The sequence below is a fragment of the Paralichthys olivaceus genome, chromosome 4 (genome assembly GCF_024713975.1).
Source record: "Paralichthys olivaceus isolate ysfri-2021 chromosome 4, ASM2471397v2, whole genome shotgun sequence".
Classification (NCBI taxonomy): domain Eukaryota; kingdom Metazoa; phylum Chordata; class Actinopteri; order Pleuronectiformes; family Paralichthyidae; genus Paralichthys; species Paralichthys olivaceus.
The window spans coordinates 17,115,627-17,133,879 of record NC_091096.1 but is presented as its reverse complement, the minus strand read 5'-3'; the positions used below and the strand labels follow the sequence as shown (position 1 = coordinate 17,133,879).

The 18,253-nt window shown below is 40.3% G+C and overlaps 2 protein-coding genes across 5 annotated transcripts; both read right to left on the bottom strand.

The window, feature by feature from the left end:
• Positions 1 to 607: 607 nt before the first annotated feature.
• Positions 608 to 8,810, bottom strand: slc25a37 (solute carrier family 25 member 37). The gene is made up of 4 exons (XM_020094053.2): positions 8,470 to 8,810; positions 4,547 to 4,775; positions 4,158 to 4,214; positions 608 to 3,573 (listed from the first exon to the last, which is right to left on the bottom strand). Exons 1-4 carry the CDS (start codon positions 8,665 to 8,667, stop codon positions 3,077 to 3,079), a joined length of 981 nt encoding a protein of 326 aa, XP_019949612.2. The 5' UTR covers positions 8,668 to 8,810; the 3' UTR covers positions 608 to 3,076.
• A 2,377-nt stretch (positions 8,811 to 11,187) lies between these two features.
• Positions 11,188 to 18,227, bottom strand: entpd4 (ectonucleoside triphosphate diphosphohydrolase 4). Of its 4 annotated transcripts, none has more exons than XM_020094034.2 (13): positions 18,070 to 18,227; positions 17,590 to 17,717; positions 17,283 to 17,480; positions 16,988 to 17,193; positions 16,695 to 16,845; positions 15,632 to 15,735; positions 15,234 to 15,308; positions 14,906 to 15,060; positions 14,195 to 14,361; positions 13,793 to 14,117; positions 13,204 to 13,289; positions 12,922 to 13,083; positions 11,188 to 12,258 (listed from the first exon to the last, which is right to left on the bottom strand). In XM_020094034.2, exons 2-13 carry the CDS (start codon positions 17,595 to 17,597, stop codon positions 12,024 to 12,026), a joined length of 1,872 nt encoding a protein of 623 aa, XP_019949593.1. In that variant the 5' UTR covers positions 17,598 to 17,717; positions 18,070 to 18,227; the 3' UTR covers positions 11,188 to 12,023. The 4 variants fall into 4 exon arrangements, with proteins under 4 accessions (XP_019949593.1, XP_019949595.1, XP_019949594.1 ...); XM_020094036.2 differs by having other exon boundaries at positions 14,930 to 15,060; XM_020094035.2 differs by having other exon boundaries at positions 15,249 to 15,308.
• Between the last annotated feature and the right edge of the window lie 26 nt (positions 18,228 to 18,253).

Genomic DNA, 18,253 nt, shown 5'->3' with positions numbered 1-18,253 from the left:
GTCAACATCATCTCTGCCTGTAAGTAATACTATAGCGCCCTCTACAGGAAGGATATGACTTTGAAAGGTCGTTTCAGACCAATTTCAGATCAGCATATTCTACAGAATCCACTGGGATGAGTGGTGCACATATCTGTGGTTTTCAGACACTGGTCTCTTGGCTCGTGTTACATAGCAGTTAAAAAAAAACACTTTTCAAAATGTAGCAACAATTTGCCCATGAGTAATACACAGTAGGTGTTTCAGTAACAGTTTGGAGTGAGCAGGTTTCCAACTGAACTACTATGTTCTTGAACCAAAACCTAAACCCTGAAAAACAAAATGGAACAATTAGGTCCATGGGTTTTTCTTCACATTAAAGGTGAGTTCAATGTCAACCTCATATCATCCATCCATTTTTCTCAAATCTTCGCTGGTTTGAAATCAGTAGCACTGAGCCCAAGTTATTTCTTTGTAATCAAAAACAATTCATCTCAACAATAGCTGACATATCCTGACATCTTTTGTTCCTCTCGTGGGTAAAAACAGAATAATTACACTGGAGAGTAAGTAACGTTAAAACAAATCTAAGACTGAGACAGGACATTAAGAGACAACAACCACAGCATTCCTCAGTTGCTTGTTTATTTCAGCTCCAGTGATACATACTGTAGCAGCATTATTACAATCATTTCATATTTGCATGGTCAAACTTTTAAGCACTCCTCCTCTGGAGATGGCACTCAGCAGAAAAAAAAACCACTCCCAGCTCCCATTTCAAATCACTTGTGCGTAATTAGCGTATAAATATTTACATCATGAAAATCCCCACATAGAATACGAGTTCTCCTGTCTTCTTTAAGATGTAGAGATATACATGAGAAACACTGATTTAACATGTTAAAAGAACATGGACACACAATTGTAGAATAATAATTCTCTATTCTGCACCAACACCTCAAAGGAATAATGCAGCATTAAATACAAGTATAAAGCAATAAATCAAAATGTATTCAGACTGAATTGTTATTTTGTTTATCATGTGATTAGCATTGGATGAGTTGATGTTTGTCAGTGGACCCAACTGTGAAAACACAATGTGGATAAATGCGCTGTAACTGTGATTAGATGCTTTAAGGAGAATAGAACAGCTGCATGAAGCTAAATGCTACTGAATCCACTTTTATATTCAAGTTTAACATCTTATCCTTTCATGTGAAATTCATATTGCACACGTAACTAGGAACAATATAAGCGGTTTATATAGCCTAGTCTAAAAGAAATAATCAGTCCATAATTAGCTCACAATGTAATTTCCCAAACTCACTGAAATCTTTCCAAAATATCAATGATTTTTCACAGTTAACTGCTTTTGCTAAACGTTTTGAATCGTTATTGAAACTTGTCAGAGGACAATGAAAAATGTCAAGGAAGAAAAGATGTTTCTTTCTCTTCAACAAGTTCCAAAACAATAAAGAAAGATAATGAAGAATCTAACTGAGTGGAAGCTACTATATGTGGGGGTGAAGGTGGAATAACAATTCACAGCAGGCAGGCACACAGCATCATGACTACATGTTCGAAATGTGATGTGTAGAATAGAATGCATGTCTTTGGTATATTAATAATTACCCAAGTGTACAAGCAAGAAGAATCTGTTGCTAACGGGTTCGTGACTCCACTGGAATCTGACAAACTCTCTGAACTTTTCCAGAGTAAGACAGAAAAAAACCTCCATAATTAAAAACAAATAAATCTGGCCACTTGCTGGATCACATCAATATCTGGAGGAATGTCCTGATTACTTTATCAAAAATAGACAATAGGCTGGAGAGAGCAGTGAGCACACAGGAAATATGTAAATACAACAGGACGAAAATAAAAGGAATGATGCTGCCTGCTCACCAGCTGATCAGACCTCATGGAAACGAGAGCGCCTGACTTCACTGGTCCGTTTTTAAAATCAAATTCAATCACATGAAGTTTGAATTGCAGCAAGTGTGAATTTTAACTTTCAGCTAAACTTATACTCTGAAAAATATTTTATATACAATCTACAACCTTGAAAGGTCATTATTATTTATACATATAAACATCACAGTATAAATGCACGAGATATTACCGCCAGATCAAGTAACAGCCGTATTTGATCCACCTGTGGACCTGCATAATGAAGTTTCTCAGAAATAGTCACCCTAAAATATATATTCACGTGTTTGAATACATATGAAAAAGCTGCCTTCTTTCTGGAAGTAACGTTATTGTGCGTGATTCAGGAGTGTTTTAGTACTTCACTTCAACAAGGCAAATAAAATAACAGACCGTTACGGCCTACACATCTTGACCCTGAGAGGAGTCTCTCAGGGGGAAAACATGGTATTTTACACATCAACCGGTTAAGCCTGTTCAGATGTTGAAAAATTTGACCATTTATGACAAAGAGCCACAATAAGATTGTAATCTTATCTTATTCTGATAAGCCTTGGACCAAACAAAAATAAAATGTGGAAAGATTTCAAAATCAAGTGCATAAGATGGAAAAAGCAAAAGAGCATTTAATATTTATGAGGCACTTTAAAAGCGCTGATGTACTTTCCACTGTGGAGTGGAAATAAGGAATGTGTTGTAATGGTTCTTTATAAATACTCCATGAAACAAAACAAACATCCTTAAAACACAAGCTGCGGAAAGCTAACAAAATAAATAAGAAAGTTCCAATATTAAGAACTATAAACATCTTTCAGGACAACTTCATTAAATGGTCAGCACATGAGACTGGAGAGTTGTGGTTGATGGGACCGTGGAGAGGAGGAGGAAGAAGATGACACACTAACAATAGTCATCTCCTCCTTGTGCAACGTCATCCTAACTCAAAAACACACACAGACTTGAGTAAATGAGAAATATCAAGTGTCGTCCTCTGCCACACCTCGACCACAGTGACTCCCCTGTGAGACAACTACTGATGTTATTTCCTCCACAGTGGAAACGATACATTGAGTTCACACAGCTTCAGGTGGGGAAAGTCTTTCATCAGTCTAGGTGTGGGTTGCTCCAACACATTTTCCATGACAGCAGGTCCTGCCTCTTGTTCCAGCTACTGTTTCGTCAGGAAGTACTTGAAGAACTCATACACGGACCAGGCGATGGCGGTGGAGGGCATCTGGTATATAACCCTTGCTTGGACCCCTTTGAAGAAGGCTGCCATTCCACCAAGCCGGTACACTGTCCTGAAGGTGTTAGCCATTCCTGTTAAGTGGCCGCTGATTTTCATGGAGTTCAGTGCTACATTCTCTTGTGTGTTGAGCAGCGTTTTACAAACGTCGAGCGGAGTAGTTATCGCTGCAGAGATGGCTCCGGCCGCTGCTCCCGACACTATGTGGCTGCCGGGGTGGTAATGTCTGTGGGGGTTTAACTGTTCCTGCATCAGCTCATAGGTGATGAAATGAACAGCCTGGAAGGGGATGTTCATGGTCAGCTGCGTGCTGTAGCTGCGGTAGAACGCTCCGATGCCCTCGGTCCGTGTTATTGTTTGAACACAGTCCCAAAGTCCTCGATATGGAGAGTTGTACATTTGCATCCGCTGCTTTATCACTGAGTGATGGGAGGAAACAGAGAACAGTGTTTAAAAATGCACTTTACTTTAACACGCTGCTTAAAAAATAAAACAAATATCTCAAACACCAGTAGAATAAGTTTGGCAATTAAGGGATAAAGGAGCAAGTCAGCCAGTGTAGCTCATTGATATTTTTGGACAACAATAGAGTTCTATGGAAGAGAAAAATACAGTATATCAGACATTAGATACAGAAATTATTCATGGGGTTTTTTGACATTAAGAAAATTACAATATTGTCACCAATATCCTTTAATAATACTAATAATACCAATCACTGAATCTTTAGAAGGTCATGGGGGAATATAAAACAATCCTAGCAGCGATAGGAAAGAGGCATGTTCCAACCTGAACAGTTCATCAGTCAATGACAGGGCTCTCTCATAGTGACGTACAATCGTTCACACCCACGGGAAATTTAAAGACGCAAACTAAGGCCAACATACTATTCCAGCCTGTGGGAGGTAGCTGGAAGCTGCATTATTAGAATGTTCCTGTCAGAACAGTTCTAACAGCTGCAGCAGCGAGCCACCCACCAAGAACTTGGACTTTTTCTTCTTACCTTCAGCTGGATTCATGACTGCATCATGGAGCACAGTGGCCACACTACCTGCCATACCTGTTAAACATAAACCAGTGTTGTCAACTCTGATCCAGTCACAGAACTATAACAACAAACAAAACAAACTGGATCAACTTTGTTGAAATATATGTTCCTTATTTTCATTGGTTTTTCTTCTTCTTTTTTTTTCTACATGCTAGAAAACAGCTTGTACCCACACATCCTAGATCGCATGTTAGGATTTTGGCTTTGTCCTTGCCATTCCAAACAGGAAACAGCATTAACAGGCATTATCCTAACCCTCCTCCTCCTGGCCTTGCTGCTCAGCCTAGTGCACAACAGTTAGTACGACAGCCAAGTGATTTGTGTAAAGACGTGGGAACTCATACCGTTGGCTAAATGGCTGTTGCCTCCCCTCTGAATGACGTCACTTAGTGAGCGTTTGACCCGCTCGTAGCAGGCGAAGTAGAGGGCATGGGCCGGCCCCGCTCCCATCATGGTGATGTTGAGGCCCCTCAGAGGCCTGAAGATCCCCTCTGTCTGAATGATCCGTTTCAGAGCCTCATAAACACTTCTGTACTGTGCGTTCCGGTCCGGCTGCAGGCTCTGCATCCTTGTCTGCAAAAACAAACCGATATTTTAACCACTGCTCATCAATGGTCGCAGCATGGTTGGATTGGTTAACAAGTGCTGATGTTAATGTCCAGCATGAATGCTGTGGCTGGCTTCAAAGTGGACACCTGGTATCATCCCAATCACCATTTCTTGATGCATTGTTCCTTTTAAGACTGTCACATTGTTCTGACAGTGAGTGCTCTTGGCAGCAGTGAGGTTCCTGTCAGAGTGGTGTGTGTCTCTCACAAGGCTGGTGTGTGTGTGGTGGGGGTACGGGCGGTGGCAGCTCCTTGTTTTACTCCACCATGCCAAGTTATCTGGCCAGCACAAAGCATGTTTTTATTTGCGAGGAGATCTGGGGCTGACTCAGGAGATAGGCCGAGTCTATCTTCCCCAGCATGTTCCCATGCGTTTCCTTCCTTTGGCTTGACAATGAAGTATCAATTACATTTCCGTTTAATAAGCATTTTTGGAACCTTGGGTCACACAAAACCTGGTAGCATAGTTTACATTTTTGGTTATTGTGACTAAACTCAGAACTACATTATTACACAACTCTGCCCAGGACAGATGCATTAATATTCATTTTATATGCACCTTTCAATGAAGTAGTTGACAAATAAAACTAATTGAACATGACACTATAATTTAATGTTACAGCTAATCTGAAGCTGAAATTATGCTGGGGACACAGTAACCTGCCAGTTCAAACTTTATCATCAGACGGTGATTGTACAGAAGTTCTGATGTGATAAGACATGCATCCACTTTAACGACACAAAAATAACAATAGTCTCTGAAATTTTTTTTAAACTGCAGTATTTAGTATGCCTGTTATTATTATGGTTTTTTTTATTTTTAAATCATTTGAACTCAGGCACTTGATTGCACTTTATGATTACCACACATGAGATTAACCTGAAACTTGAAACGAAATACAAATTCGTGAAAGAGAATCATGAAAAAGATGATAGGTCATAGTAAAGGTAAAACAAGTAAAAATTGGTTCATGTTAGGGAAGGTTTAACCTGAAGATAGAGTACTTAGATTGTTCATGTATCAAGATGCCTTTAACATCAATGTAACAGTCAACTGAGGTAACAAAACAGGTGGCAAACACCAGAGTATCCATTTACTCATCCTTAAAAGGATGCGCTCTCACCTCTGACATCACTCTGTGTCCTATCTTTATAATTCACTTTTGGCAGTTGTGGTTCTTTGGACGTTTACTAATCAATACAACAAAAGATTGAGTGCACACACACGCCCTTCGCTGTGTGAGGCTGATTCCACATGTGCACAACATTGATAAGATCCCCCTCCTAGCATTCACATGGGCTACTCCCTGAGTCTGAGCGGTGTCTCGGCCTGCATGGGAGGCTGAAAGATACACTAAGTAGATTGTTGTCATATTCAATGAGCTCTGAAATTATTTAAAACAATTATTCAGCTAAACTCATCTCAAGTTTGAGGCGAGACTTCGCAACTTCAATTCATTACTTAATACACAGACTCTTAGTTTTGCATCTACTGCTGAAAACATATGCAGATATTGTGTCTCTGAAAAGAAAAAAAGGAACCATGAGTAGGGATTTCATCAGTTTAGATCCACCGATATTTCAAAACAGGCTATGTTTCAATGCCAGACACACACTGATCAAACAGCTGAAAAGTGCAGAGAAATCTCAGGAGGAAATGACAACAGTGGTTTGTATAATAATGTCTATTTTCATAAGAAGCACTTAATGAAGTTAAGTTAACTTAATAGTAATAACAGTACTAATAAACATAAGTTAACTGTCAGTTGTCAAGACTATGAAGCAAAAAAGGATATAAAGACTTCTTTTCCTTGCAGTAGGTTTGCAGTTTTCTGTGCCACATCGAGATTAATGTTGAGTAGAGCCGCATACCAAATTATCACAACAACACCACATTGTTAGAAAACAGTAGTTGAGCAGAAGAGAGAGGATTTCAGGGGCAAGGATCACAATCAGCCCAACAGTTAAAGATTTACTTTGCAGACACAGGCCAATTTTTAACCATTTCTTTTAGTCATTTAACTTCATCGACTGCGTCTCAATTCAAGATGGCACTCATTGGTGAACTAGTTCATTCCAATACCAGCCACACAAAGAGCTGGAGTGAGAAGGATTGAATGTTTATGATTTTGTGTGATTCCTGCCAAATATTTGTACACACAAAAATGCATGTGGGCAGTGACTCATAGCATCTTTGCGACTTGATGTGCAGCTCTTTTTATAGCAAGTTTCAGCCATTAACGTGTAACATAACTTACTTTCTTATGAAAATTTGCTCAATATCAAATTTTCTCTACCTTGTTACTAATGTGAGTAACAGAGAACCATGGTATGATCATTGTTTTCAGTATTTAGGAACTACATAAAATGAAGAAAGAAGACAGAAGTCCTCAATGATATATCTAAACCATGTTTTATTTGTACCGTGTATTAAGGCTGGAGCGGCCAAGTTGATTCATAACAATTCATTCTTTGGATCCTTTTTTGGTTCATCAATTTAACAGTGTCAAGTTTAACAGGTCAAGTCCAAAACCCAAAGATATTAAGTTAACAATTACTTTAAAAATGACAGACAGCTGCAAGATTCATTTTAATCCACTAACCAATTTATCTATAATCAATTGTTTCAGCTCTACAGTGTACTGCATTAAATGCTCACTACCAAAACACAGAAAAACCCCAATCACTTAAAGTGGGCATTTTATATATTGGATTGTTGTTAATTTTAGATATTGAATATATTATATTATTAATTGTATTGTATTATTTTGTATATACAGTTTGCTGATGTTTAGTATCTGGTTAGAGGCTGAGCTGCATTTTGATTCATGGGCAAATGTTGAGCAATCACAAAGCTAAATCCTGTAAATACAACAAATCTAAATCTTTGTATTGATTTATTAGAGTACTCCTGTGAAAGTAAATAAAGATATGTTTAATTGGCAGAGTTGTTTTAAGTTAATGAGTCATCTGGGCATCAGTGAGTGGCCACTATGTTTCGCAACTACACACGGGAGTGAAGCAACACAGTAAAAAGATAAAGTTAAGCTTTTATGAGGGGCAGCATCGCTGTGGCAGTAAGACTGTGGATTTGAATTTAAAGGCATTTAGACACAAGTTACTGCCACGCCACCTTCTTGACCTTCACTTATCCTCACAGCAGTAACGAAGTGTGGACAACTCGCTCAGTTCTGTGAACTACAGCCGAGACTGAACAGAAAGAGGGAGAGCTAAAGAGGAGCTAACGATGAAAAACGTAAACGTCCATAACTTGGTTCTGACCTTGCTAACTTAGGAGTGACAGCGGTGAGGTTACAGTGGGCGCTCAACCCACTCACTATGTTAGCAAAGTTAATAATTACACATGGAGAGCCGTGTAAATGAGTACAACTGTTAGTTCTCTCTGTGTCGGGCTGACACGCGGTGTTTTACTCGTGGTTTCATTTATGCTAGCGAGCTTAATTAGTTAGTAAAAGCAGACTGACGAGCTTGAATTAGCTAACAGCGTGGCTAGCTGCTGTGTGATGAGCAGCTGTTTTAAAGCTAACGCTCGTTAGCAGTCGGCTGCGGAGCATGTGTGCGGTTAGCAGCGATGTTGTAGCCCGTTGGTGACGGAGCTGTGGCGGCGGGGCGAGCGGGGTTCACCCGGTGGGTGTTACCTTGACGGAGTCCACGGGGTACATCACCGTGTGCTCCAGGATGCCAGCCACGGCTCCCGCTGTCATGTGGGTCGCCACCGAGACATGAGGCGGCAAGCTCTCGTAGTCGCCGTCGCTGTCGCTGTTAAAAGGCCCGTCGTCTTTCTGGCTCTGCGGCATCTCCAGCGCTGCCGCCGCACGCTCCGAGCTCAGCTCCATGCGGGGTGAGCTCTCGCTGCGGGCTCTGAGGTGCGGGATCGTGCTCGGAAAGGTGTCGGCGGCGGCGTGGACAACCACAACATCACCGCGCGCACCGCAGCTCCACTGCCCTGGGCGTGACGTTGGCAGCCGAGGGGGGCGCGTCTCCGGCCAACATGGACCAATCGCGCTGCGGATTTTCAGCAAAAGGGCGGGCCATCGCTTTGAGGCGGCCAATCGGAAGTTTTTCCGTGGTCAATTCCTCTGACGCTGGTTGTGTCAGTGTCAGCGCGTCCCTGCTTCTCCGAGAGGTTTCAATGGGTTTGACAAGAAAGTGTAATCTCACAGCGCTGCTGCAACAGATAAGTAGGTTTGGTCTCTTTATCAGCATCTGCTCGTTAGTAAGGATCGATCTCCCTTTGTGCTTTCCTCACACTCAATGATTCTTAGGCTGTACACATTGTAGTATTATTGTTACAAATAAAAGTCCTTCAAAGTTTAAGCCACGTAAGAGGAAAGACAGAACAAAACCATTTAAATGCAAAAATCTAATCTTGAATGAAAAGGATCATAATAATAATGATCTTATATAATCTGCTCTTCCACAAGAAATTAATTAACAAAGAAAATAAAAATAATTCAAAAGAGCCCCCCGAACAATATTAATAATATAAGATAATGTCATTACTGATGCACCATGTGAACATCTGTTTAATTATAAACCCCATTGGACTATTTTATATAATGCCTGATTTTAATGATATCATTTAATCAACAATACTGTCTTATCTTATGAGATGATCATATGTGTCACACATGAAGACATTTATATTTTCATTGACATTTGGTCCAATATAAAGAGAAAGTGGGAAAAGAGTGGAAACATTGACTTCTCAAAGAAGAATAGCACAATATCTCAAAGACAATAATTTTTTTATGTGAATGTAATTTGTCACTTTCCACGACTGGGGTTGTATGTACTCGAAAGGGGTCTTACTAGAATATAATAAAATAATTTATTTGTCTGTACACATTTTAAATACAAGGTGTTGTGTGTTTTTGCAGGTTGGTTGTTGTTTTTGCATAAAATAAGTTTAAATTCAATGAAAACACATGCAGCAGCTACCGTGGTAATCGTTGTTCCAGGGACCAGTGCTCAAACTAACCACAGCTTTTGGTACTACTTATTTTGTACTGAGATTTTTATTGAAAATTTTCCTGGAAAATTCAATTATATATCACATCCTTATTTGAAAAAGGAACAGAGGAACCAAAATGGGCTCTCTGAAACCACATGGAAACCACAACAGTTCTTCTTGAGTAAGTAACAAATTGGGGGAAACCATCTCACCTGTGACCCTCTTAACTGGTGTGTGAGCACATGTTGTCTTTTCCACATCCATTTTCAAACAATGCAGAGACTGCCACTGGATGTGCTGTGTGAGGGAAGTGTAAATACTTGATGCCCTCTGCATGTGGGACACATTAAAACATCCTGTGTGAACTCAATGACACAGTTTGTAACCCCTCATCCATTGCAACTTCATCAGTAAAATAAATACATTTATTTTTGCACTTAAAACATTGAAGATACTATGGCCTACTTATATTTCATACACTTCTACATTCCATACCGTCAAGTTATTAACTCACACATTTACTTGTTCTGTAACTTGTACATTTGATTTGAATTGAATACTTGGTTTGTTTCATGGCCAAAAGATTATGGACCAATAGTTAGTCTTTTATTAAACATACCTCAATCATGTGGATTATAGTGTATGAAAAAAAGTGGTGGCCAGTCTGACAACCCTGACTGTAGCTGTGAACATGTGAATATCAACTTTAACCCCACTGCTGGAACAAGAGGATCTTAAAAATGCCAGGCTCTTATAATGCTGAGTCACTGATGTGTCTCACTTCACCGACACACCCACAGAGACTCGCCAGGGCACTTTGTGTGCAAAGCTTATGTTTCAGCCAATGGTGAGTGACACAGGATAGCCAATAGATCAGGTTCTACTCAGTCGCTGCAAAGATAATTGATAGTGTCTTTCTTCAAAAGAATAATACAATTTACAAATCAAATATTGTGACTAACAGGTGAGGAAACAAAGGTTTAGATCTCTCACTGCACTACACAAGATAAAAAACATTATAAATCATTCAGAATAATACTTAAAGGGGCCTGTGGTGAAGAAACTCTCTCATCTAAATTCAGAATTTTTATTCCACAGCTGATGACCCTCACATGCTTTGCAGTGTAAATTCTGAGCATCTCATTTGTCCCATTCTCACAACTCATGACCTTGTCTTGAGCACTCAAACGCAAATGACAACTATAACTTGTTACAGTAAAGGGAGATAAACTTATCATTTCAGTGTGGAGCTATTGTTTATTCTAGGAGAACCACAGATTTCAGATTCAGTTGAAGGAAAGACACCACTTGTTTAGTCTGATTCATGTACACCCTATGGTCTGATCTCTTCCTCATTAAATAAACAGCCAGACAAGTTTACCATGAAACCTTAATAACTGAATTGAAATTTGACAACATTTATTTCGCATTAATTTGTGCAAACGTTTCAATAGACGATTTTCATATAAATAACGGGACAAATAAATGTGCCCTCATTTACAGTCCCCTCACAGCAGTGATATGACAGCTTCTGAAAATGAAGCCCAACGTAAATAACAGTGTACGCAACAGCATCCAACAAGATCGTCAGATCACCCAACGTGAGAATTTCAGTTGGGCTTCAAGAGAGATTGATACCACACACAAAATGAGCAGATGGGTTTTGGAGAATTTCCCAACAGTGTCAAGACATGTATTGCACAAGAGGCAGAAATTATTTGGGATAGACACACGCACACAAAAAAAGACTATTCCAGCTGAGAGTAGCTGTGCGTTCAAATTTTCTCATTTTTAACTGCATTACAAAGTGCTCCTTCCACTAATTAGAAATCATATTGCATTTGAGGTTTCTGTAGATGGCAAAAGAAAACGTGTGATGATGCAGATATAAAAGGCATAAAGAAAAGGCAAATGCCCACACACACAGAGAAAATTAAATTAATGCCACTGTGGTATATTTTGTCAAACTTTGAGAAAGTTTAGATGACACTTATTTGGGTATGGAAGATTCCCTAATGAGAAAAGTACTGCGTTGTTTGTCTTTTTTTTCAATTAAGTAGAAGACAAATTGAGGCAGCTGCCTTTTAAAAATGACAAAGGAGTGACAGGCAAGATCATTCATTGTAAAAAGACATTTTCATGTCAAACAAAATAAATTAAATACCAACATTGGCTCAGCCAAGCCTGAGAGCTCACAAACAATGTCCCTCATTTGTCCAAATCTCAGTACCGAATAGTTTAGAGGTTGATGGGGAGCGTGGGTGAGCTGAGGCCCTCTTCCAACCATGGTACGGAGGAGGGGGTGCAGCGCTGGGCCGCATGCCGGTGGATGCGGCGGAGTCGCATCAGGTACAACATAATAGACAACAGCACAATGAAGAAACAAGCCAGGAATAAGTAGTGGTTGTTGAGGAAGGAGAAGTTGTGCCGCCAGTGAGAGTGAGCTCCTTTCAGGCTTTCCTGTTGGATGTCCCTGAAATAGGCAGAAAACGAAGCAGCTCTCAACAAAGAGATTATGTGCATTACATTTTTTGTTTCTATGTGTTAAAACATAAGATAGTTTGATTTGATAAGAATCCTGATTTAGCGTGGTTTCAATTTCAAAAGCAAGATGCTCAAATCTGCCAAACCATCAGGACCAACTCTAGTGATTACACACAAGAGAATGTGGAATTTATTTGTATCTTTTAAAGAAATGTTTGGGGTCTTTTTGCCTTTATTGAGAGGACTATATTGAGGTGACTCTGTATGCGGGGTGCACAAGATATTTTTTTTTTAAAGAGAGCTGTAATAATAAGTCACCAAGATCTTTAGAGTAAAAGACACTGTCTATAATTCGCTTTGCTAAAGATCAGAGAAATTTGAATTTCAGTGAATTTGAATTTATGTTGTTCTGCCAAATGCAGAAGTGAAAAGCCACCATCTCTGTACACCATAATACTTAGTGTCTTTTTACTAGCCAATCTCAAGTAATGGTCATTGTTTCACTTATGCTCAAATGTGTGTTGTTATCGATGGCAAACAAACAATCACTCCTGCACTTACACTGAAGAGCAGTTTTAAGGTGGATGATCTCTTATTTTTGCTCATTAAAACTAGTTGACCCTAGTTTGTTTAAAGCGACTGAGAATCTTACCTCAAAGGCAGAAACCGTGTTCGGTAAAGTATAGCGCCAAGAGTCCACTGGACCTCCTTATCATAGACCAGCAGCGCTGTCTTTAGGTTTTTGTAATTGGCTGGGAAAGAGAAGCCTGAGTGTAATACCTCATACATCCATGCTGATTTAAAACACTGGTACCTGGAAACAGACACATGAAGCCATTGATTAAAACAATCTTGCACAAATCACCAGACATCTGTTTTTTTTAGGTGTGACCAAGTGGTTTATTGAGCTTTCGAATAATCCTGTATGACTTACTTCAGTCTGTGGAGATCAGCATGTGACGCATACAATCCAGAGTCAAAGCGCTCTCTCAGAGTCTTCCACTGGGTGGCACAGTAACTCTGAAATGTTAAACATAAACCCACAACATCAGCAAAGTTTCCAGTGACAAGGCATCAACAAGTTATAATAGATTAACCAAAGCTGCTCTCAAAAATATAGAATATTTAAACCACAATAGCATTGCACTCCACAAGCCAATCAGGGATTCATATGTTTTCATAGAATGGTGAATTGGTGGGGCAAAACAGCATTGGTTTATAACAAGCCTAACCCTGTACTAAATCAAATTACTGCACGTGTAGTAAGTAAATGAATAACCTCGCAAAATATTAAATGCATGATGGATTCAAAATCCTAATCAGCTAATCAGAAAGAAAGAAAACACTGTATGAATTGGGCACAGAAAAATAAAAAGCAGTAGTGTGATGATGAGCTGTGGCAGATTTTAACTTCACGCACTTCAAGAGAATAATGTTTCTAACAGAAAGAACATTGTATTTTCTAGTCAGATGGAGAATATTAGGGGAATACTAAGTTACTTATTTTTCTATGTGGCACTTACCTTAGCAGCCCGTGTATATTTTGAAGCATTATAATCCCCACCCATGCGCAGCACATCCTCTGTGCAGTAGTAGAATTCAGAGAAGCCGTAGAACTGACTGTTGCTGTAGTCAATGGCTGGCTGGTAGATACCACTGAGGGAGGTTTGGGTCTCATTGGTGCGGTTGAGGAACGGCTGGAGAATCTGGCGACACTTATCAAAGTCTCCTGTGCCTCGCAGATGGAGCTTCTGTGCAGATGAACCAATCTCATCCTGCAGGTCTGTGGGCAGACAAGGGTCCAGGAGGGGAGACTCTGCTGTCTCACCGATCTGCTGACCCATGAGCCTGAAAGAATCAAGTAATACAGTGTGAATACACACCAAAACATTTACAAAAGAAATGTGGAAACAACAGGATCTCACTTGTTTCGAGTGGCAGTGTTTCTGGTGAGGCTTTCCTCATATCTTTGGCGTGCTGCATTTCCTCCAAAACCCAGGAAGGTGGACACATAAACACGATAAACATGCTCTGTGCGATGTGCGTCACATCCCAAATTGAACTCCGCCAGTAAGTTCTTAGCAACTTCCTCCTATGGGAACAAACAAAAATCCACCTGGGAATGAGGAACCTCGAATAATCCCACACACATCCATATCAGTTTACCATTTTCTAGATGACAGAGAACTGTTTTCTAAAGCAGGTCACAACAAGCGTGGGGCTAACTCATGGGGCTAACTCATGTTATGTCCAGTTATGTGTATTTAAAAATATCACGCAACAGAAGATAAAACTAATAAAATCTAGTAAATCTAATTAGTGAAAATTCAGCATAGACAGTATATAAACCTTCTACTGTATATAAGTCACAACGACACAAACAAAACATCCTTGCACTGACAACTTTCATCATACCTGATGATCTCTACATTAATAACCTTAATCCTGCTATGGAGTCATGCAGCAGGCTTACAGTATGCGTTCAACAGTGATGAATGGAGAGCAGATGATCTCCACGGGACAAAAACGGTGCTTACAGGTTTAATCAGGGAATGTAAGAAGGAGGGAGAAGAACAAAGGGTGAGTGACAAAAAACCAAAGACGGCACAAAAACAGAATTGGTTGTGGATAATAACCTGCTGTGGAGAAGCAAAGCTTACAGTTTTGGGCACTTCGTACGCAATCTGTGTTGAGACCCCGCCCATGTCCAGGACACCGGCAGTCCTCTTTCTCACCAGCGCCTCCTGCTGATCGCTGCCCGGGACATTAACCTCAACTACAGCCTCCCCATCTTCAACAATTGACAGTGGAAATGTGAGACAATCAGGCAGGGAAGATATATCACACAATTACTGTGTAACTAGAGACTTGTTTAACATACAAGTGCTTTTTTATTAGGTAAAATGTAGCACATTAGCTGTTAAATTGCAAAAAAGCAAAGCAAGGATGTACTCAATATATTACCTGTTGGGTTCTTACCATTGTGCACATGGTTAAACCTTCCAAGGACAAAGTTTATTCCAATCCATGCATAGACACCTAAACCAACAAAAAAATTTTTTATTAAGTTATTGCATGAAATGTTTTCAGAATTGCCAATGCTACACTAGTTTTAATTAGTTAACTAATTAAAAAAAGAGAATCCTACACCCACTAATTTAGCTAATGCAGATGTGTCTTATTTAATTTGAGTAACAGCTACAAGAACTGGCAAGAAATCTGTCAGCCTCCATGAAGAAATGAATCAGTTGTGCTGTATTAAATATGTTACAAACAATGCTTTATTAAGTCATGATGTTTTGAGGCAGAAGATTGAAGCTGAGGCTATTGCTTTTTATTGCTTTCTATTTCCTTGTATTTACCTTCCTGTTTTCCAGAAATGACTTCTACATGGGAGTCAGAGAAGAGGAAGTTGAAGTGGACTGGGATGTCAGTGCGCAGATCCTCCAGAAGTGCTTCTTGTTGACTGAGGTTAAACAAACACCAGAACTTCATCATGAGTGTCAGTTTTTCTTTTTACGAAACAAAATGGTCAGTGCTGTTGATTAGGTTGATGCCGGTTTTGCCAGTCCAGTCAAGTGTAGGAGTTTTAACCAGTTAGATTTAATGATGGGTAATGATTGTTAAAACCACAAAGGTTTGTGTTGCATCTCAGCACTAAATCCTACTTGATGTATTAGTAATAAGCAACAAGGTAAACATATCATTCTTCATTTATAAATTGATTAGCAGCTATTGTGTAATCTAATCCTAGTATCTGACGAGCTGTGTGCAAACAGAGGTCGACAACATGTAGGAGCTCAAATTTCAAAATTTGGGGATGAAAGATGTTTACAGTGAGTCAATCCGGTCAAGTGCAACACATAAACCGTTTTCAGACATGAGCTCTGTGTCTGCATAATTGGGTCTGGACTTTATCCGTGGTTTGCTTTTTACACAAACAACGCAGCAGGGATCAAGTGTTTTTGTTTACAGCACATCGAAACCTGCTTCGGCTCTGTTGAACCCTTTGTCAGTTTCTTCTACGTGTATTGTATCACTTTTTCATCAATTTATTTCAGTTCTGCATCCACCGAATGTTAGAAATGTCAGCAACACACCCACACACTCAAGATGAATCCTAAGGAGGATCTCCTACTGTGTTCCTAAATTGGCTCATTCTTACACTCTGCAGACTTTTTTATTGAGAGCTGGCAGGAGAAACTCCAGAGAAAGTCCAGAGCCTTGCATTTGCGACAGTCCCTCCGGATAACGTCAAGAGATTATCCAGAGTTAAGTGCATATCTGAGAGCAGCTTTAGTGGTGCAATTTTGTAAACTAGTCAGGTCCGGTCCAGCTCTAAACAGTGCTGTATTCACCAGAAGTCTGAACATTTCATGCAGTCTTATATAGATCTGATATTATTCTCATTAGACCCAACTGTACCTTTCAGGTAGGATTCTCATTCCAGCTGTGCACAGTATATACAAGGGTGTTTCCTGGTGCTTATTTCTGGGAATGTGTTGGGCTGCAAAGCTCAGCAGTGGATAAATATAATTACTTGCTTTCTCTGGCGTTTTAGCCAATTCAGAGATACCTACAAGGAAAAAACAAAGACCAAACATCTTGTTTTAGAATGGGTAAATAACAGACTAACTTATAATAGTTTTTCTTAGAGGATATTTAATCATTTGAGTTTTGAAATATTCAACAATTGGCACTAGCTCTGGGGTGCTTACCCGGTTTGATCTTCATTACCACTGGCTTACGGTGTTGATCTCGCATTTGCCGGATGTCCAACAGCTCATGTGGATTACCATTGTGCCTGGGCCAGCAGTAAACAAATACTCGAGAGCCACTGCTGCCACAGTCCACCACCAAGCCGTAGTTCAGGTTGGGGTTACTGGTATCCGTCGCATCCACATCAGTCACCCTTGCCAAGTGCCTTTTGGACAGCAAAAAGATTATCAGTGCTGAAATATTACCGGTGGCCCTCATAACATAAACACTTACCAACAGCGGTTGATGGGTTACCTGTGAAAATTATTTTCCTTCCTGATCCAGCTGGCGTGCCCCTTTCCTGTAGCAAGCAGCAGGTACAGCAGTCCGATGAGGCAGAGCACCAGGCCGATGAAGAGCAGCTGTCTGAGGGAAGGGACGAGGAGCCGAGGAAGAACCTGGGACGACAGGCTGAAGTGCCACGAGGCTGGGAAGAGGCACGAAAAGCTGATCCTGTCAACGGGTGAAAGAAAGAAGAGAATCAGCACAAAGGATCTGTAATGTCACAGATATGAGAGGTGTGAGAATCAAGTTACAATACCACAAAAGAAATCCAACAAACCTCCCCATGTTGCAAATTGTCTTCAACTTCAGACTTTAGATGACGTACATCACTGATCAGTCGATTGAGGGAGGCTGGTTTGGCTTATTCCACGGCTCCATTCCGTTCTGCTCAATTTACATCATGATCTTGTGATAGAAAAAAAACAAGTCAATGTAATAGTCAACATTAAAACCTCAGGTTCTGAGCTCTTCTACGACAAAGGCCTCAAGTTAGACGAAGAGGACGCACATGTCCTCTCTTGTCTGTCGATGCTGTAAGTGTGAAGGTTCATGTATTTAAATTAGAAACACAATCTGTTAGAACCGCAGGGAAACACTGCTGTAAAACCAAAACAGAAGATAGCATTAGCATTAGCTGTGAGCAGTGACACTCGGCTACAGCGGCTAGCTTAAACCGAATTTAACGTCGTTTTCAGAGCCGTCAGTGTAAACACAGTAACTTCACATGTTCGCGACCTTTAGCTGAGTCGACACTTACTAGCAAACACGCGGAAGTCTCCCGTTTTCCCGAAAACGTGACATTTCTGAGCAGCCAGATGCGAACCGCTGGCTAACGCTGAGCGAGTATGTGGCAGAACGTCTCCGGCGAGTGACGTGTTCGTGTCGTCGGAGGTGTGTTTGCTTTTCCTCTCCGCGCCGCCCGGAGGAGAAGCAAAGTTTAC

Coding starts and splice junctions, on each gene's coding strand:
- entpd4 (XM_020094034.2), bottom strand. Junction 15,309..15,631: donor CATTTCTGGAAAACAGGAAG/GTAAATACAAGG, acceptor TTGTTGGTTTAG/GTGTCTATGCATGGATTGGA. Junction 14,362..14,905: donor GCTTTGCTTCTCCACAGCAG/GTTATTATCCAC, acceptor TTGTTCCCATAG/GAGGAAGTTGCTAAGAACTT.
- slc25a37 (XM_020094053.2), bottom strand. CDS start 8,667: ATGGAGCTGAGCTCGGAGCGTGCGGCGGCAGCGCTGGAGATGCCGCAG. Junction 4,776..8,469: donor ACCCCGTGGACTCCGTCAAG/GTAACACCCACC, acceptor TTGTTTTTGCAG/ACAAGGATGCAGAGCCTGCA. Junction 4,215..4,546: donor CAACAGCCATTTAGCCAACG/GTATGAGTTCCC, acceptor TATGTTTAACAG/GTATGGCAGGTAGTGTGGCC.